The sequence below is a fragment of the Hyperolius riggenbachi genome, chromosome 7, assembly GCF_040937935.1.
Source record: "Hyperolius riggenbachi isolate aHypRig1 chromosome 7, aHypRig1.pri, whole genome shotgun sequence".
NCBI classification, from domain to species: Eukaryota; Metazoa; Chordata; class Amphibia; order Anura; family Hyperoliidae; genus Hyperolius; species Hyperolius riggenbachi.
This window is the reverse complement of record NC_090652.1, coordinates 180,367,820-180,389,793: the sequence shown is the minus strand read 5'-3', so window position 1 is coordinate 180,389,793 and position 21,974 is coordinate 180,367,820. Positions and strand designations below refer to the sequence as shown.

At 45.3% G+C, this 21,974-nt stretch overlaps 1 protein-coding gene across 1 annotated transcript in view; it reads left to right on the top strand.

Moving 5' to 3' along the window:
- Positions 1 to 21,974, top strand: part of COL5A2 (collagen type V alpha 2 chain) — a 1,703,177-nt gene that overhangs the window by 875,339 nt on the left and 805,864 nt on the right. The window contains exon 16 of the mRNA XM_068247348.1: positions 15,749 to 15,802. Within this exon, the coding sequence (XP_068103449.1) occupies positions 15,749 to 15,802 (54 nt within the window). The remainder of the gene's footprint in view (positions 1 to 15,748; positions 15,803 to 21,974) is intronic.

Genomic DNA, 21,974 nt, shown 5'->3' with positions numbered 1-21,974 from the left:
TAGATTAGGTAGGTAGATGCTGCAGTATAGATTAGGTAGGTAAGTAGGCGCTGCAGTATAGATTAGGTAGGTAGGTGCTGCAGTATAGATTAGGTAAGTAGGTAGGTGCTGCAGTATAGGTTAGGTAGGTAGGTGCTGCAGTATAGATTAGGTAGGTAGGTAGGTGCTGCAGTATAGATTAGGTAGGTAGGTAGGTGCTGCAGTGTAGATTAGATAGGTAAGTAGGCACTGCAGTATAGATTAGGTAGGTAGGTGCTACAGTATAGATTAGGTAGGTAGGTAGGTGCTGCAGTATAGGTTAGGTAGGTAGGTGCTGCAGTATAGATTAGGTAGGTAGGTGCTGCAGTATAGATTAGGTAGGTAGGTAGGTGCTGCAGTATAGATTAGGTAGGTAGGTAGGTGCTGCAGTATAGATTAGGTAGGTAGGTAGGTGCTGCAGTATAGATTAGGTAGGTAGGTGCTGCAGTATAGATTAGGTAGGTAGGTGCTGCAGTATAGATTAGGTAGGTAGGTAGGTGCTGCAGTATAGATTAGGTAGGTAGGTAGGTGCTGCAGTATAGATTAGGTAGGTAGGTAGGTGCTGCAGTATAGATTAGGTAGGTAGGTAGGTGCTGCAGTATAGATTAGGTAGGTAGGTAGGTGCTGCAGTATAGATTAGGTAGGTGCTGCAGTATAGATTAGGTAGGTTGCTGCAGTATAGATTAGGTAGGTAGGTAGGTGCTGCAGTATAGATTAGGTAGGTAGGTAGGTGCTGCAGTATAGATTAGGTAGGTAGGTGCTGCAGTATAGATTAGGTAGGTAGGTGACTGCAGTGGAGCTGGGAAAAAAGGGCGCAGGCAGCTAGTGGACAAAAAGGGCGCCGCCATTCACTCCCGTAATAAATAACGTTTAATGGGCGCCGAGCAGGAAAAAAGGGCGCCGGAGCTAAATAAAGTTTACAAACGGCGCCCGGAGCTTAATAAAGTTTACAAACGGCGCCCGGAGATGTTTAATGATTTATAACTGAGCTTGTGGCGATTTACGTTTATAAAATGCACCCGTGCCGAATAAGGTTTATGAAAATACTAAACATATTTATCTCATTTAAATAATTAAAACATTATTTAAAGTTTTATCCCTTACTGTTTTTAGAACATTATTCACAAAATAAAGCAATCAGTACGTAATGTAAATTGGAATATATTTTTTGGAGTCACAATTTGTAAAACATTATTATCCACATAATAAAGCGATGACTGATCGCTTTATTTTGTGAATAATGTTTTAAAAACAGTAAGGGATAAAACTTTAAATAAAAAAATATATTGCAATTTACATTACGTACTGATCGCTTTATTTTGTGAATAATGTTTTAAAAACAGTAAGGGATAAAACTTTGAATAATGTTTTAATTATTTAAATAAGATAAATATGTTTAGTATTTTCATAAACGTTAGGGTTAGGCATCACCAGGGGGGTCTTAGGTTTAGGCACCACCAGGGGGGTCTTAGGTTTAGGCACCACCAGGGGGGTCTTAGGTTTAAGCACCACCAGGGGGGTCTTAGGTTTAGGCACCACCAGGGGGGTCTTAGGTTTAGGCACCACCAGGGGGGTCTTAGGTTTAGGCACCACCAGGGGGGTCTTAGGTTTAGGCACCACCAGGGGGGTCTTAGGTTTAGGCACCCCCAGGGGGGTCTTAGGTTTAGGCACCACCAGGGGGTCTAGGGGTTAGGGATAGGTACAGGGAGGGCTTTGGGGTGGTTAGTTTTAAGCACCACCAGGGGGGTCTTAGGTTTAGGCACCACCAGGGGGGTCTTAGGTTTAGGCACCACCAGGGGGTCTAGGGGTTAGGGATAGGTACAGGGAGGGCTTTGGGGTGGTTAGTTTTAAGCACCACCAGGGGGGTCTTAGGTTTAGGCACCACCAGGGGGTCTAGGGGTTAGGGATAGGTACAGGGAGGGCTTTGGGGTGGTTAGTTTTAAGCACCACCAGGGGGGTCTTAGGTTTAGGCACCACCAGGGGGGTCTTAGGTTTAGGCACCACAAGGGGGGTCTTAGGTTTAGGCACCACCAGGGGGGTCTTAGGTTTAGGCACCACAAGGGGGGTCTTAGGTTTAGGCACCACAAGGGGGGTCTTAGGTTTAGGCACCACAAGGGGGGTCTTAGGTTTAGGCACCACCAGGGGGGTCTTAGGTTTAGGCACCACCAGGGGGGTCTTAGGTTTAGGCACCACCAGGGGGGTCTTAGGTTTAGGCACCACCAGGGGGGTCTTAGGTTTAGGCACCACCAGGGGGGTCTTGGGTTTAGACACCACCAGGGGGGTCTTAGGTTTAGGCACCACCAGGGGGGTCTAGGGGTTAGGGATAGGTACAGGGAGGGTTCTGTGTGAGAGTAGGGTTAGGTATAGTTACATTACAATATAAATCACCAGGGGGGTGGTTAGGGTTAGGCACCACCAGGGGGTCTTAGGTTTAGGCACCACCAGGGGGGTCTAGGGGTTAGGGATAGGTACAGGGAGGGTTCTGTGTGAGAGTAGGCTTAGGTATAGTTTTACTACAATTTTAGTAATATTTACTAATGTTTTACAACACTTATTACGAACGTAGTTATATTTATATCATCGTTATAAAGAATATTTTCAGATTTTATTATAAGAACAAACCATAAATGAAGGTTATTCACAATAATATACAATTATAACAATTAATCATATATTATCGTTATTTTAATAAACGTAATTATAAGTTTCACTTTTGAAACGGAAGATTAAAGTTTTCACAATTGCCGATTTCATAAACATTATTTAATGATTTATAATTTTGTGAAACATTATTTGTAAACGAAATATAGCACACTATTTTTATAAACGCTATTAAAGATTAATTGTTAATTAGCGTTTACACCCCGCGCCCTTTTTGTCCAGGCGCCCTTTTTGTACGTACGTGACTGCAGTATATGTTAGGTAGGTGACTACACTATAGATTAGAGAGGTAGGTGCTGCAGCGGTGTTGTGAGCAGGCATAATAGTAATAACACACCTTTCTTCATCTTCAGCCGAATAGCCGATCCCACGCAGCTTCAATGTCTTTCCTGTCCCGGTATCTGTCTCAGTAACAGCGCCCCCTGTGAAGACATGCGGTACGTCATCACAGGGGGCGCTGTTACTGAGACAGATTGCGGGACAGGAAAGACATTGAAGCTGCGGGAGATCGGCTATCCGGCTGAAGATGAAGAAAGGTGAGTTATTACGATTATGCCCGCTCACAACACCACAGCGCCCCCTCCGGCCGCAACAATCCAGCGCCCCGGGCGATTGCACGCCCATAGAAACGGGGCTGCATTAACTAATACAACTTTCTCCCCAGGACTCTGCTGCTATGCTGGCTGGAATCTACTGGCCACACAGCCAGGGTGCTCTCCCCTGAACTCTCCTCTCTCTCTCCCCTGCTAAAACTGAATACTCACACAGCCATCACAGCTATAGGGACTGGAAGACAGTACTGTCTGTGCCTGTTGTGAGTTATCTTGCAGGGCCAGGGGCCAGTGGCGTAGCTATGGAGCAGTGGGCCCCGATGCAAGTTTTACATGGGGCCCCCCAAGCACTCTATATATAATAATTAATACGGCGAACCAAAACCTGCCAAGGGCAACTACAGTGTCAGAGGTGCAAGAAAAGGATGGTAAACAGTTTGTTAGTGATTACCACTATTCAAAGTATCTATAGAAGTGATTATTATAAGCACAGGACCAATAGAGAGCTAATACTGCAGTCGAGGGAGGGTCCTTCGGGGGCCCCTCTGGCCCAAGGGCCCCGATGCGGTCGCTACCTCTGCAACCCCTATTGCTACGCCCCTGCCAGGGGCGCCTCTAGCCATTTTGTCACTCCAGGCGAGAAATCCTGTGTTGCCCCCCCCCCTCCCGTGATTGCCCCCCAGCCCCATACCCCCACCCCCATGGTGAACACCACCCCTGTGGTGAACCCCACCCCCAAGACCCCAGAAAATCATAATGCAGCAGCTTTTCACCAGAAAATCAGAAAATACACTTATTGCGGCATGGGTTCACCAGAAAATAATTTAGACAAATGGGTCCTAAAAATTCCTATCACAGATAATCCTCCACAAGTCTGAGACTTCTCAATATGATCAATGTAAGACTAAGGAAGCAGGAGGAAATAAATTATATATAAAAGTACAAATTTTATTAATGACCAAAATACAAACACACATATATGTAAATCTATTTAAAATTGACCAGAACACACAGGTGGGCCACCATGTCTAGGCCAGATGGAAAAATGTAGAGGATCCCCTAAAAAAATATTGATAGTGCGCAATCCATCAAATATCTTAATGCAAAAAAGGGGGAAGCGACTCCTAGCAGGTAACATTGAAACAAAAGACCTTGGAGAGAAATATATCATTGGTTTTAAAGGCCAAGTGTCCAGGACCTAAATGAGAAATAAAAACAAACATCCTAGTAGAAGAGCACAGGTGTATCAGATACTGGCTGTGTTGCTGCAATGTTTCATTGGTTTTAAGGGCCAAGTGTCCAGGACCTAAATGGAAAAATACTTCCTAGTAGAAAAGCACAGGTGTATCAGATACTGGCTGTGTTGCTGCAATGTTTCATTGGTTTTAAGGGCCAAGTGTTCAGGACCTAAATGGGAAAAGACATCCTAGTAGAAAAAGCACAGGTGTATCAGATTCCGGCTGTGTTGCTATAATATTTCCAGTGATTTGCAGGATCAAAAGGCTGAATAACGGCTGACAGAGAGACTCAATCCATCACAACAGGTGGTCTTGCTGCATATGTTATCACAAAATAATTGATGTGCAGGTCCACAGGTCAGGCAAGCTGTCTCATTTATGAGCTATAACAATGGCCAGGTGCACAGAGGTAGATTGATAGGCACACACTGTATGTGGCAAGCACTTCGGGCTAGTAAACAATTTATTTTTTTTTCTTATTCACAGCAAGCCTGACACATCCGCAAGCCCCAGGAGCAACAAGCAATTCACCAGAGTTAGTGCCCCAATCAGAAGCACATTCTGAGACAGATTCACAGGCAAGTGTTTAAACCACAGACATATGCAGGTACAGATGGTGTGATATTAAAGTTGATATAGTTCATTCATGGAACAGTCCGCCAGGGTCATCCCTTCAGCAGCATCAACTTGATATAGACAAACTCAAAATTCCAGCAAACAACAGCATATAGCAGCATATAGGTGCATCCTAGGAAGCTGTTTCAATGATCATATGGTAAACAGTGGTTACTCCATAGGAGGCTGTTTTCAAGTCACCAGTAGAAATGCATATCATTGAGGTATACTCATCTGAGTAGCTGGTCACTGCAAAGTACATCCACAGGAGCCCATGTGCTGCCACCACAAGTGTGTCTGGTCACAAAGAGAGCCTTAGAGGCCAACCGGTTTCACTGGTGAGATTACCAGCATCATCAGGGCAGGCTCAGAAGTTTTGCTGCCTGTGGGAGAGAGGAGCCGGCCTAAAATGGCACTGGGCGGCCAGAGGATGCTACCACGCCCCCCCATGACCACTCCCACCCCACCATCACAGGATGCAGGTGGTGAGTGAGAGGTGGAGGCAGAGGCGTGATGCATCCAATCCTCCGCATGTACGCACAGCGTTCCCCCCGCGTCCGCATGCGGTGATGCGGATCAAAGGAGGGAACGCATATATGCGTACAAGTGCAAGTTGGGGCACTAACTCTGGTGAATTGCTTGTTGCTCCTGGGGCTTGCGGATGTGTCAGGCTTGCTGTGAATAAAAAAAAAAAAAAAAAAAAAAAAATTTTGTTTACTAGCCCGAAGTGCTTGCCACATACAGTGTGTGCCTATCAATCTACCTCTGTGCACCTGGCCATTGTTATAGCTCATAAATGAGACAGCTTGCCTGACCTGTGGACCTGCACATCAATTATTTTGTGATAACATATGCAGCAAGACCACCTGTTGTGATGGATTGAGTCTCTCTGTCAGCCGTTATTCAGCCTTTTGATCCTGCAAATCACTGGAAATATTATAGCAACACAGCCGGAATCTGATACACCTGTGCTTTTTCTACTAGGATGTCTTTTCCCATTTAGGTCCTGGACACTTGGCCCTTAAAACCAATGAAACATTGCAGCAACACATTGCAGCAACACAGCCAGTATCTGATACACCTGTGCTTTTCTACTAGGAAGTATTTTTCCATTTAGGTCCTGGACACTTGGCCCTTAAAACCAATGAAACATTGCAGCAACACAGCCAGTATCTGATACACCTGTGCTCTTCTACTAGGATGTTTTTTTTTTTTTTTCCATTTAGGTCCTGGACACTTGGCCTTTAAAACCAATGATATATTTCTCTCCAAGGTCTTTTGTTTCAATGTTACCTGCTAGGAGTCGCTTCCCCCTTTTTTGCATTAAGATATTTGATGGATTGCGCACTATCAATATTTTTTTAGGGGATCCCCTACATTTTTCCATCTGGCCTAGACATGGTGGCCCACCTGTGTGTTCTGGTCAATTTTAAATAGATTTACATATATGTGTGTTTGTATTTTGGTCATTAATAAAATTTGTACTTTTATATATAATTTATTTCCTCCTGCTTCCTTAGTCTTACATTGATCATATTGAGAAGTCTCAGACTTGTGGAGGATTATCTGTGATAGGAATTTTTAGGACCCATTTGTCTAAATTGTGTTATAGTCGGGTGGCAGCACCTTTATATCCATTGGGTCAAATGTTGATTATTTTGGTGATTTTCTCTTTTTTTATTAATTTCTGTGATTTTGGTTTGTCCTGCCGTGGGGGGGGGGGGCATCGGTGGGAGGCTGTGGGGCGGCGGGGGCCATGGCCACCTCACTGGGTTGGGACGACTTGGTGGAGCGCATCCAGGCCGAAAGTGACACTGCGCAGACTACTCGTAAAATTGAAGTGGAAATTTCACACTATTTTTTTAAATTACAAAAACTATATGAGAGCAAGTCTAAGAAATGGTGGGATATCACTTATCTGAACAAATACATTAAAGCAAAATTTGCACCTATGGGTATGAGAGTACAAATTTTTCCCCAATCTAAGCAGATTACACCTTCCTTTAAGGAGAGATGGGAAAATAACTTTGAGGGATGCTCCAAGGTCATGATGACATTAATGATCGAGTTACATCAAATTGAAATTACGGCCATTGATACTCAGATCAAGGAATTTGATAGTAAATTGGAGCCCCTCAGAGAACACCCATTTCTCCAGCAGAGAAAAGAAAAATTGAAAAAACATTTAGAAGGCTATAATAGAAATATAGTGGATATCAAAGAAAGAAAATTTGAACGAGATCGTTTGGCCTACGCTATGGGACAAGCCTACAGATGGACTAACACCAGACCTCGGAGGGATCCTCGCCCTCACCCTCACCCCAATCCCAATCCCATTACACCACGTCTACCTGCTGGCCCTAAACCCAGGAATCCCCATCCCCCCAAACCAACACCTGTGCCCAACCGGCCTAAGGGTTCCTCTCTGTCCTCTCTTCAGAGTACCGACTCACAATCTGATTTGCTCACCCTTCACAAATCACAATACCTTAAGTATGGTGCACCTTATATTTCTCAAGCACATTTTGACATCTTTTCAAATAAGAGGAAGGATGCTCCTTCAGCATCCTCTTCTTCGGAGTCACTGTCCTCCAGTATTCCACAGTCTGATGCACACACCTCACTGGGGGATAGCTCCCCATCACATGGTTCATCTTCATCGTCTTTTTTTAGGATTGGACCCGCAAGACACGAGAAACAAAGGGGGCACCCACAAACACAAAGAGAAAAAGGACAAACGGGCCACAGACCAAGCAGGGCAAATCTCACTAGGGGGATCACAGGGGATTTCTTTGGAGACGATGCAAAAGCAAATTATCAATATCTCAGACTTTGAATTAAATGAACATCATATTACCGTGCTCAGTCTTGGATTGGGCTTTTCAATTACAGCTGATCTGGATAAGTTTGAGTTGGTCAAGGATCTTCACTTATTTTGCAGACGTGTGGCTTTGAAAATACGCTATGCAAATACATCTGGAGAGGATCATTTCTCTCCATTGGTCAATAATACTCAGGATCAGCAGATCCTTAGAGATCTTATGGATCTACAGGCATTCTCCAGTGTCCCCCCTGATCCACCAAGTCCCTCTGTCTCAGGAGACTCTGTGATTGAACGACCCAATACAATGAAACTTAGACCTAAATCTAAATTCTTCCCAGCCTTGTCCTCGATATCAAGCTTACAGGTATTTGCACAATCTGTAATGAAGGATTTGGAACTTTTGCCCACAGGCAGGGGTTGCCCTTCTAACCTCACCCCTGATCAACGTAGGGCGTTACAGGACTTATCCTCAGCCCCAGATTTGGTGGTCAAACCCTCGGACAAGGGGGGCAATGTGGTTGTCATGAGTACATGCCAATATGAACGGATGTGTTACAACATTTTGAACAATACTGAGTGGTATGAGAGGGTCTCGGCGTCGAGGATGCAAGCCAGCCATCAAAACTTTCAGGATATATTGGGAGATGCCTTGTCGATAGGCATTATTTCCAAAAGGATTTATCGTTTCTTGTGGAATCCCAATCCTAGAATTCCAACTTTTTATGCCCTCCCAAAGACACATAAGTCCACTACAGACCCCCCTGGACGCCCCATTATATCTGGGTGTGCCTCTTTGACTGAAAATGCAAGTCGATATGTGGATGCGCATTTACAGCCCCATGTGAGGGCATTACCTTCTTACGTACGTGATACGACTCATCTACTTACCATTTTAGATGATATTAGCATCCCTACTGGTGCCTGGCTTGTCACCCTTGACGTCGAGGCCCTCTATTCCAGTATCCCTCACACTGAGGGACTTGAGACGATCAGATCGGTTTTGACGACCCTTCCCATTGATGCCATTCCTCATAATATGTTTTTATTAAGGCTATTGGAGTTTATTCTCAAGAACAATTATTTTTTGTTTGACTCCTCCCATTTCCTCCAGGTGCAGGGCACAGCGATGGAGACCACCTGTGCCCCGTCCTATGCATGCCTGTACCTGGGGGAATGGGAACGATGTATTTTTTTCAGATGCGAACCTGAGTGATCTTTTGGGGCATGTACTTACCTGGCATCGTTATATCGATGATATATTTTTAATCTGGACAGGAACACAACAACAGATGTTTGATCTGGTCAATTTGCTAAATAATAATGTTTTCAACCTCAAATTTACCATGACTATGGATACTCACAGTATCCCGTTTTTGGACATTATGATTTCTGTCAACGACCAGGGAGTATTACAGACGGATCTTTATAGAAAACCCACAGCAGCTAACTCCTTGCTTCATGCAAGAAGTTTTCATCCCACACACCAGATACGCAGTATTCCTGTCGGGCAATATTTGAGAGCCCGACGGAACTGCTCTGATGACAGGAACTTCCATGCCCAAGCTAATGATTTACAGCAACGATTTAGGGCTCGCGGTTATCCCAAAAAATACCTAAAGAAAGCCTATCATCGAGCTTGCGATACCCCTAGATCTACTCTCCTATACAATCAATCATCGGGACAAAAGTCTCGAAATGAACTAGATAGGGGTCTTTCCTTCATTACCAAATACAATGATCATCACTTTCAGGTCCGCGCCCTACTTCAGAAACACTGGCATGTTCTCACGGGCAACCAGCGTGTTGCCCCCTTTGTTCCGAGGGAGCCCTCTGTTACCTACAGGCGGGCCACCACCATAGGTGATACCTTGACACGTAGCCACTACTCAGGTAGAGGCAAAACCAAATTATGTAATTGCACAGTTCTGGGCACTTACCCATGTCATTCCTGTAACCAATGCAGGTACATCTATGTCGGTAAACAGTGCCCCCTTGTGATGAGAGACGTTGTATTAACTACCAGACATTATGTTAACTGTGAGACGGAGGGGATAATTTATCTCCTCCTCTGCCCCTGTGGGGCCTTTTATGTGGGCAAGACTGGCAGATCCCTTAACAGACGTATTTATGAACACACTTATGGTATCCAGGAGGGACACCAGACACCTGTAGCCCGACACTTCGCAATTTGCCAGGGGGGTAACCCCAGGAAAATTCGATTCTTTGGCTTGGATAGGGTACACCGGGACCCACGGGGAGGGGACTGGGACGGGAGACTCCTCCAATGTGAGGCCTTCTGGATTTACAAACTTAAGGCCTTTCGGACACCGGGCCTTAATGAAGGTATTGATTTCGCCCCATTTCTGTGACAGCAGTGCTCTGGCTCATGGCCATATGTTCTCTATTTTTCATTATTTTTGTTCAATTTCTAAGGATGAATCTTCATATTTTCCTTTTGCTGTGCTTAAGCTGGCGGCCTTTTTGCGCCAGAACCAGGTCTTTTCCCGACCCTTATATATTTTTTTGATTTAAAACCTTTTATGCCATCTAATTTAGATATGATCTTTGACACTTCCTTGATGGTGGTTGGTGGGTTGGCGGGTTGGCGTGGCCCCCCGTTGCTCCACTTTGTCCTTGGTCTCCTCTCGTTTGGTCCCCTATCGGCAGGACAACAGTTTATTTATTATTATTTCATTTTACTTTCGTATTCTATTTTTTTGCTTATGATTACTTAATTATATATAGCTATTAGGGATTTATTATTAATGGAAATATTTTTGCATTATTATATTATGTTTTTTTCAATATGTAACTTTTTTCGATGACTTTGCTGATCCTGTGGGAGGTGGTAACTATGGCCCCCCCGGCGCGCCGCACTTGCTGGTGGTCCTGGATGTGGGGTGGGGTTGGTGGGGGATCGATGTGCCCTGGGGGGGTGCTCGGGGTCGGCCCAGTCTTTGGCTTGACATGGACCATATATTGGGCTAATGCCTGCTGGCCCGTGGCCTGCCTGTGGGCCTTCCCTGTCCTCCTCCCCCCCGTGGCCCTCCCCTCCCCCCCTGCCCCGTTTCCTGTTGCCCCTGGGCACACTTGGCCGCGGCTATGGTGGCGCTCCGGCGGTGATGGCGACTGGGCGGCCCAGGGGACCCGGGGCCCCGCCTGCGGGACAGCCGGGCCACCCTTTCTCCTTACCATCGATCAGGGGGTGGGGTCTTAATAGTCCGTGCCCCTCAGCGTTCCCGGAGCCCTTTTGCGTCAGCCACATTTCCATAGCGGCCCTGTTGGGGGTCTCTGTGGGTCGCGTACAGTCGTACGCATATACGCGTTCCCTCCTACTTGATCCGCTTGGCGGTTGCGGACGCGAAGGAAACGCTGTGCGTGCACTTGTACGCATATATGCGTTCCCTCCTTTGATCCGCATCACCGCATGCGGACGCGGGGGGAACGCTGTGCGTACATGCGGAGGATTGGATGCATCACGCCTCTGCCTCCACCTCTCACTCACCACCTGCATCCTGTGATGGTGGGGTGGGAGTGGTCATGGGGGGGCGTGGTAGCATCCTCTGGCCGCCCAGTGCCATTTTAGGCCGGCTCCTCTCTCCCACAGGCAGCAAAACTTCTGAGCCTGCCCTGATGATGCTGGTAATCTCACCAGTGAAACCGGTTGGCCTCTAAGGCTCTCTTTGTGACCAGACACACTTGTGGTGGCAGCACATGGGCTCCTGTGGATGTACTTTGCAGTGACCAGCTACTCAGATGAGTATACCTCAATGATATGCATTTCTACTGGTGACTTGAAAACAGCCTCCTATGGAGTAACCACTGTTTACCATATGATCATTGAAACAGCTTCCTAGGATGCACCTATATGCTGCTATATGCTGTTGTTTGCTGGAATTTTGAGTTTGTCTATATCAAGTTGATGCTGCTGAAGGGATGACCCTGGCGGACTGTTCCATGAATGAACTATATCAACTTTAATATCACACCATCTGTACCTGCATATGTCTGTGGTTTAAACACTTGCCTGTGAATCTGTCTCAGAATGTGCTTCTGATTGGGGCACTAACTCTGGTGAATTGCTTGTTGCTCCTGGGGCTTGCGGATGTGTCAGGCTTGCTGTGAATAAAAAAAAAAAAAAAAAAAAAAAAGCTATGTTATAGCTCATAAATGAGACAGCTTGCCTGACCTGTGGACCTGCACATCAATTATTTTGTGATAACATATGCAGTAAGACCACCTATTGTGATGGATTGAGTCTCTCTGTCAGCCGTTATTCAGCCTTTTGATCCTGCAAATCACTGGAAATATTATAGCAACACAGCCGGAATCTGATACACCTGTGCTTTTTCTACTAGGATGTCTTTTCCCATTTAGGTCCTGAACACTTGGCCCTTAAAACCAATGAAACATTGCAGCAACACAGCCAGTATCTGATACACCTGTGCTTTTCTACTAGGAAGTATTTTTCCATTTAGGTCCTGGACACTTGGCCCTTAAAACCAATGAAACATTGCAGCAACACAGCCAGTATCTGATACACCTGTGCTCTTCTACTAGGATGTTTTTTTTTTTTTTTTTTTTTTTTTTTGTTTTTTTTTTTTCACATTTAGGTCCTGGACACTTGGCCTTTAAAACCAATGATATATTTCTCTCCAAGGTCTTTTGTTTTAATGTTACCTGCTAGGAGTCACTTCCCCCTTTTTTGCATTAAGATATTTGATGGATTGCGCACTATCAATATTTTTTTAGGGGATCCCCTACATTTTTCCATCTGGCCTAGACATGGTGGCCCACCTGTGTGTTCTGGTCAATTTTAAATAGATTTACATATATGTGTGTTTGTATTTTGGTCATTAATAAAATTTGTACTTTTATATATAATTTATTTCCTCCTGCTTCCTTAGTCTTACATTCACCAGAAAATAGTTGTAATTCTGCAGAGCGTTTCACCATAAAATATACTTATTGCGGCATGCACTCACACACACCACACACACACACACACACACACACACACACACACACACACACACACACACACACACACACACACACACACACACACACACACACACACACACACACACACACACACACACACACACACCACACACACTATACACACACACACCACACACACTACACACACACACACCACACACACTACACACACACACACACACACACACACACACTACACACACACACACACACACACACACACACACACACACACACACTATATATACACACACACCACACACACTATACATACACTATACACACACCACACACACCACACACACTATATACACACACACACACACACACACACACACACTATACACACACGCACACACCAAACTATACACACGCGCACACACACTATATATACACACACACACACACACACCGCACACAACACACACACTATACACACACACAGTACACACACACACACTATAGACATGCACAGTACACACGCGCACACACTATACACACTCGCACACACTATACACACGCGCACACACTATACACACGCACACACACTATACACACGCACACACACTATACACACGCACACACACTATACACACGCACACACACTATACACACGCACACACTATACACACGCACACACTATACACACGCACACACACTACACACACACACACACTACACACACACACACACACACACACACTACACTATACTATACACACGCACACACCATACACAGCACACTATACACAGCACACAGTAGGCATACACTATACACACACGCACACTATGCTGCTACCAGGGGAGGACTGGGACCTTTTGGCCTGGGGGGGAAACACAGACTCGAGGCCCGTTATCATGGCAGCCTCAGCCCAAATTATGTCATACATTCACCCCATGTCGTATATGCCAGTAATCAGGTGGAGTGCCAATGCGGAAATACAGCAAGGACACTCTGTGAACAGTGTGACAGGTAAAGTACAGACATCAGGGGGGCACAATACATTTTGAGAGACAACGGCCGGGGTTTCCGTCTTGTCTATAATTCGTGGTTATCACATGCCATGATTATCACACCTGACAACCACATTGGCCCGAGATTTCCCAACATCTCAGATTGATACATTCAACCGATTTCCACCCAAAATGTATTATCCGATTCACTAATATCAAAACGGTCAGTCGATCGGCTGTCAAGTCAACAGTAGTATGTCCACTGTAATTCCCTCAAGGCCAATCCACCCCCCCCTACACACACACACACACACACACACACACACACACACACCTACCTATGTCCTCCCCTTCACCACCATCTCTACTAATCCCTGTTTTCACTACCTTATAGTGTGTCTGACCTGACCTTGCCCCAGGTGCAACTTGGGGCAACTTGATCTAGATCCGTCCCTGTGTCTGAGCCCTTATGCGGAGAAATTATGAGGAGAGAAAAGCTGAAAGAGAGGGAAGAAGATATTTGCCTCACCAGGATTGCACTTTTATTTAGCTTAGAAGACACAAACACCCAGCACTAGGGAAAGAGGGAAACAAAGGTGAATGAAGGGCCTCCTTCATTCACCTTTGTTTCCCTCTTTCCCTAGTGCTGGGTGCACACCAAGAGTGTTTCTGAGCGCTTTTCAAATTTACAGCAATTTGAAAAGCGCTGGGCTAATGTTACCCTATGAGTGTGTTCCCACAGCAGCGTTGTGATTTTTTTCAAACTCGCAAACATGCTGCAGGTATCATTTATTGGAGCGATTCTTTAAAAAATCACTTCACAAAGTCGCATTCGCAAATTGCTAGAGATTGCTATTGCGATTTTGTCGTGCACTAGCCCAGAGAGAGGAGGAGTGGAATGAGACTGAGAATAGCCGGAGATGAAGCAGAGAGCTAATCTGTGTTGCAGTCCCACAATACACAGAGGCTAGTTGCCGGTAATAGGACTGCTGTCCCAGTCTCTCACACAAGTCAGAAAGCAGCCCCCCTGGAGACTAGGGACTGTCAAAACTTTTCAACCTGTTTAACACCTTATCTGCACATGCAGTCATTTTAACAATTAGGAGAGACAAGACAGATTTTTTTTCCCACGGACCCTCCTCTGCATCATGCTGTGTATATTTACCAGCTTGCCTGCCCTCTAATTGCACTTTTATCAGCTAGCCAAGTGTTTCACATTGCCTTACAACAACAAACCTGAATACACCAGACACAGGACCAGTCCTAAATCACTGAATAAAAGGCAGCCTGGGGGGCAGTGCATGCCTGGCTGCTACACTCTACATCCAAGCAATTACCAGTAGCAGAGAGAGAGGAACTGAATGAATCAGTGAATCAGTTAAGAGTGAAGAGTCAGGACTCAGGAGCTGATGCTGTACTCGGATGGATCCCTGAGTGAGCTGATGATGAAAAAAAAAATCATTTTCCATTAACCAAATAACCAAATCTATGGATAAAATTCTCAAAACAACGGTAATCTCAATGTGTGCAGACAGCAAAGGTCAAGATTACTGGGTTTAATGCAATTTACATAGGGAGTAAAACAAATTGTGTAACTCGCTGTAAAGCGTGCACCACGTACGTTCCATGAATAAGAGGCAATGTAAATGATGCATGTTTGTGTAATGCAGTTTGTGCAGCTCACTACATAAACTGCATTGCATACATCTCAGTAATCTTATGTGCGTTTTCGTCAAGAATGTTGTTCTTTTTTTATTTTACCCCATATTATTTTTGTTTATTTGAAATAAGCATGCTGTAATTTCCATGAAGTACATACAAACTCAGAACCAATGAACTTCGAATGTTAGATTACTAATGCATTTTGCTGTTTAATTTTACAGGGACCTATAGGTATAAATGGTGCTCCCGGATTTCCTGGTATCCCTGGTATGAAGGTAAGAAGTAATATTTGTTTTTATAGTTAATTGTGGAGTTGTATAGTTAATTTGGGAATTTGTTTTTATCCTGAATAGGACATTTGAAGGACAGGTGGGGTCTGCATTATTCACCCTTCCAACCCCTAATAGCTTGGCACATTGACCATGCCAGATAGTATATCTCTGGCAAGTACCAGTGGGAAACAAATGCATTGCACTTTTATCTCTTGATACCAACCTATATGTTCTTCAAACTGAGTAGTACTTTTAAGAATTGCCATTGAATTCAGGAACCTTCAAAAGTACCTGTTGGTGTTGCCAAAGGCTTGTTAGAACTAACTAGCCCCAAAGGAAGTAGAGCATGGTTAAGTATTGTGCTCTTACCTGTTACTTCATACTGGATAAGTACCTGGTGACACGTTGTTGGGTGAACTGATTTAAGGGTCATTCTATACCTTTATGAAATACCTGGATAGCTCATGGTGAGTAGTGTTGGGCGAACAGTGTTCGCCACTGTTCGGTTCTGCAGAACACCTGACGGTGTTCGGCCAAACTGTTCGGCCATATGGCCGAACTAAGAGCGCATGGCCGAACGTTACCCGAACGTTCGGCTAGCGCTGTGATTGGCCGAACGGGTCACGTGTAGTGTTGGGCGAACCTCTAGATGTTCGGGTTCGGGCCGAACATGGCCGAACTCCGAACATAATGGAAGTCAATGGGGACCCGAACTTTCGTGCTTTGTAAAGCCTCCTTATATGCTACATACCCCACATTTACAGGGTATGTGCACCTTGGGAGTGGGTACAAGAGGAAAAAATTTTTTAGCAAAAAGAGCTTATAGTTTTTGAGAAAATCGATTTTAAAGTTTCAAAGGGAAAACTGTCTTTTAAATGTCTTTTAAATGCGGGAAATGTCTGTTTTCTTTGCACAGGTAACATGCTTTTTGTCGGCATGCAGTCATAAATGTAATACATATAAGAGGTTCCAGGAAAAGGGACCGGTAACGCTAACCCAGCAGCAGCACACGTGATGGAACAGGAGGAGGGTGGCGCAGGAGGAGAAGGCCACGCTTTGAGACACAACAACCCAGGCCTTGCATGAGGACAAGAAGCGTGCGGATAGCAATTTGCATTTTGTCGCCATGCAGTCATAAATGTAATACAGATGAGTGGTTCAATAAACAGGGACCGGAAACGCTAACCCATCACAGATGTTCATTGTTCATGTTACTTGGTTGGGGTCCGGGAGTGTTGCGTAGTCGTTTCCAATCCAGGATTGATTCATTTTAATTTGAGTCAGACGGTCTGCATTTTCTGTGGAGAGGCGGATACGCCGCCGATCTGTGACGATGCCTCCGGCAGCACTGAAACAGCGTTCCGACATAACGCTGGCTGCCGGGCAAGCCAGCACCTCTATTGCGTACATTGCCAGTTTGTGCCAGGTGTCTAGCTTCGATACCCAATAGTTGAAGGGTGCAGATGGATTGTTCAACACAGCTACGCCATCTGACATGTAGTCCTTGACCATCTTCTCCAGGCGATCGGTGTTGGAGGTGGATCTGCACGCTTGCTGTTCTGTGTGCTGCTGCATGGGTGTCAGAAAATTTTCCCACTCCAAGGACACTGCCGATACCATTCCCTTTTGGGCACTAGCTGCGGCTTGTGTTGTTTGCTGCCCTCCTGGTCGTCCTGGGTTTGCGGAAGTCAGTCTGTCGGCGTACAACTGGCTAGAGGAGGGGGAGGATGTCAATCTCCTCTCTAAAGTCTCCACAAGGGCCTGCTGGTATTCTTCCATTTTGACCTGTCTGGCTCTTTCTTCAAGCAGTTTTGGAACATTGTGTTTGTACCGTGGATCCAGAAGGGTATAAACCCAGTAATTGGTGTTGTCCAGAATGCGCACAATGCGTGGGTCGCGTTCAATGCAGTCCTAGGCCGAAGAGGTCATAGCCTAGGGTCACAAAACCTGTTTATTTGGGCAATTTCAATGGTGGCGAGTCTGACGTACATAAATCGCAGCAATGGCCGTTAGCAAGGTCTGAATCTCACAAAATGTCTCATGCAGGTAGAAGACATATTGTTAGACTTGGGCTCCAAAGATGGGGTCCCTACATCTCTGCAAACCAGAGTTACAGGGCTCCAAATTTGGTAAAATCCCCCATAGGCTTTCATTGGGCCTCCTATTTACAGTTCCAAAATCTCACATCTTTTCAAAGGGCAATTACTCACCAGTACCAAATTTTCTAGCATTGTAGGGACCCTTAGGGGGAACATTACTGGTGAGTTTCGGGCCCCTAGGCCAAAGAGGTCATAGCCTAGGGTCACAAAAACCTGTTTATTTGGGCTATTTCAATGGTAGTGATGGTGACGTACATAAATCGCAGCAATGGCCGTTAGCAAAGTCTGAATCTCACGAAATGTCTCATGCAGGTAGAAGACATATTGATAGTCTTGGATTCCAAAGATGGGGTCCCTACATCTCTGCAAACCAGAGTTACAGGGGTCCAAAATTGGTAAAATCCCCCATAGGATTTCATTGCCTCCCTATTTCACTTTCCAAAATCTCACATCTTTTCAAAGGGCAATGGCTCAGCAGTACCAAATTTTCTAGCATTGTAGGGACCCTTAGGGGGAACATGACTGGTGAGTTTCGGGCCCCTAGGCCGAAGAGGTCATAGCCTAGGGTCACAAAAACCTGTTTATTTGGGCTATTTCAATGGTAGTGATGGTGGCGTACATAAATCGCAGCCATGGCCGTTAGCAACGTCTGAATCTCACGAAATGTCTCATGCAGGTAGAAGACATATTGTTAGACTTGGATTCCAAAGATGGGGTCCCTACATCTCTGCAAACCAGAGTTACAGGGGTCCAAAATTGGTAAAATCCCCCATAGGATTGCATTGCCTCCCTATTTCACTTTCCAAAATCTCACATCTTTTCAAAGGGCAATGGCTCAGCAGTACCAAATTTTCTAGCATTGTAGGGACCCTTAGGGGGAACATGACTGGTGAGTTTCGGGCCCCTAGGCTGAAGAGGTCATAGCCTAGGGTCACAAAAACCTGTTTATTTGGGCTATTTCAATGGTAGTGATGGTGGCGTACATAAATCTCAGCAATGGCCGTTAGCAAAGTCTGAATCTCACGAAATGTCTCATGCAGGTAGAAGACATATTGTTAGACTTGGATTCCAAAGATGGGGTCCCTACATCTCTGCAAACCAGAGTTACAGGGCTCCAAATTTGGTAAAATCCCCCATAGGCTTTCATTGGGCCTCCTATTTACAGTTCCAAAATCTCACATCTTTTCAAAGGGCAATTACTCACCAGTACCAAATTTTCTAGCATTGTAGGGACCCTTAGGGGGAACATTACTGGTGAGTTTCGGGCCCCTAGGCCAAAGAGGTCATAGCCTAGGGTCACAAAAACCTGTTTATTTGGGCTATTTCAATGGTAGTGATGGTGACGTACATAAATCGCAGCAATGGCCGTTAGCAAAGTCTGAATCTCACGAAATGTCTCATGCAGGTAGAAGACATATTGATAGTCTTGGATTCCAAAGATGGGGTCCCTACATCTCTGCAAACCAGAGTTACAGGGGTCCAAAATTGGTAAAATCCCCCATAGGATTTCATTGCCTCCCTATTTCACTTTCCAAAATCTCACATCTTTTCAAAGGGCAATGGCTCAGCAGTACCAAATTTTCTAGCATTGTAGGGACCCTTAGGGGGAACATGACTGGTGAGTTTCGGGCCCCTAGGCCGAAGAGGTCATAGCCTAGGGTCACAAAAACCTGTTTATTTGGGCTATTTCAATGGTAGTGATGGTGGCGTACATAAATCGCAGCCATGGCCGTTAGCAACGTCTGAATCTCACGAAATGTCTCATGCAGGTAGAAGACATATTGTTAGACTTGGATTCCAAAGATGGGGTCCCTACATCTCTGCAAACCAGAGTTACAGGGGTCCAAAATTGGTAAAATCCCCCATAGGATTGCATTGCCTCCCTATTTCACTTTCCAAAATCTCACATCTTTTCAAAGGGCAATGGCTCAGCAGTACCAAATTTTCTAGCATTGTAGGGACCCTTAGGGGGAACATGACTGGTGAGTTTCGGGCCCCTAGGCTGAAGAGGTCATAGCCTAGGGTCACAAAAACCTGTTTATTTGGGCTATTTCAATGGTAGTGATGGTGGCGTACATAAATCTCAGCAATGGCCGTTAGCAAAGTCTGAATCTCACGAAATGTCTCATGCAGGTAGAAGACATATTTTTAGACTTGGATTCCAAAGATGGGGTCCCTACATCTCTGCAAACCAGAGTTACAGGGGTCCAAAATTGGTAAAATCCCCCATAGGATTGCATTGCCTCCCTATTTCACTTTCCAAAATCTCACATCTTTTCAAAGGGCAATGGCTCAGCATTGTAGGGACCCTTAGGGGGAACATGACTGGTGAGTTTCGGGCCCCTAGGCCGAAGAGGTCATAGCCTAGGGTCACAAAAACCTGTTTATTTGGGCTATTTCAATGGTAGTGATGGTGGTGGCGTACATAAATCGCAGCCATGGCCGTTAGCAACGTCTGAATCTCACGAAATGTCTCATGCAGGTAGAAGACATATTGTTAGACTTGGATTCCAAAGATGGGGTCCCTACATCTCTGCAAACCAGAGTTACAGGGGTCCAAAATTGGTAAAATCCCCCATAGGATTTCATTGGGCCTCCTATTTACCGTTCCAAAATCTCACACCATTTCAAAGGGCAATGGCTCAGTCAGCAGTGGCAAAACTCACCAGTCATGATCCCCCTAAGGGTCCCTACAATGCTAGAAAATTTGGTACTGCTGAGCCATTGCCCTTTGAAAAGATGTGAGATTTTGGAAAGTGAAATAGGGAGGCAATGAAATCCTATGGGGGATTTTACCAATTTTGGACCCCTGTAACTCTGGTTTGCAGAGATGTAGGGACCCCATCTTTGGAATCCAAGTCTAACAATATGTCTTCTACCTGCATGAGACATTTCGTGAGATTCAGACGTTGCTAACGGCCATGGCTGCGATTTATGTACGCCACCATCACTACCATTGAAATAGCCCAAATAAACAGGTTTTTGTGACCCTAGGCTATGACCTCTTCGGCCTAGGGGCCCGAAACTCACCAGTCATGTTCCCCCTAAGGGTCCCTACAATGCTAGAAAATTTGGTACTGCTGAGCCATTGCCCTTTGAAAAGATGTGAGATTTTGGAAAGTGAAATAGGGAGGCAATGCAATCCTATGGGGGATTTTACCAATTTTGGACCCCTGTAACTCTGGTTTGCAGAGATGTAGGGACCCCATCTTTGGAATCCAAGTCTAACAATATGTCTTCTACCTGCATGAGACATTTCGTGAGATTCAGACTTTGCTAACGGCCATGGCTGCGATTTATGTACGCCACCATCACTACCATTGAAATAGCCCAAATAAACAGGTTTTTGTGACCCTAGGCTATGACCTCTTCGGCCTAGGGGCCCGAAACTCACCAGTCATGTTCCCCCTAAGGGTCCCTACAATGCTAGAAAATTTGGTACTGCTGAGCCATTGCCCTTTGAAAAGATGTGAGATTTTGGAAAGTGAAATAGGGAGGCAATGCAATCCTATGGGGGATTTTACCAATTTTGGACCCCTGTAACTCTGGTTTGCAGAGATGTAGGGACCCCATCTTTGGAATCCAAGTCTAACAATATGTCTTCTACCTGCATGAGACATTTCGTGAGATTCAGACTTTGCTAACGGCCATGGCTGAGATTTATGTACGCCACCATCACTACCATTGAAATAGCCCAAATAAACAGGTTTTTGTGACCCTAGGCTATGACCTCTTCGGCCTAGGGGCCCGAAACTCACCAGTCATGTTCCCCCTAAGGGTCCCTACAATGCTAGAAAATTTGGTACTGGTGAGTAATTGCCCTTTGAAAAGATGTGAGATTTTGGAACTGTAAATAGGAGGCCCAATGAAAGCCTATGGGGGATTTTACCAAATTTGGAGCCCTGTAACTCTGGTTTGCAGAGATGTAGGGAACCCATCTTTGGAGCCCAAGTCTAACAATATGTCTTCTACCTGCATGAGACATTTCGTGAGATTCAGACGTTGCTAACGGCCATTGCTGCGATTTATGTACGTCAGACTCGCCACCATTGAAATTGCCCAAATAAACAGGTTTT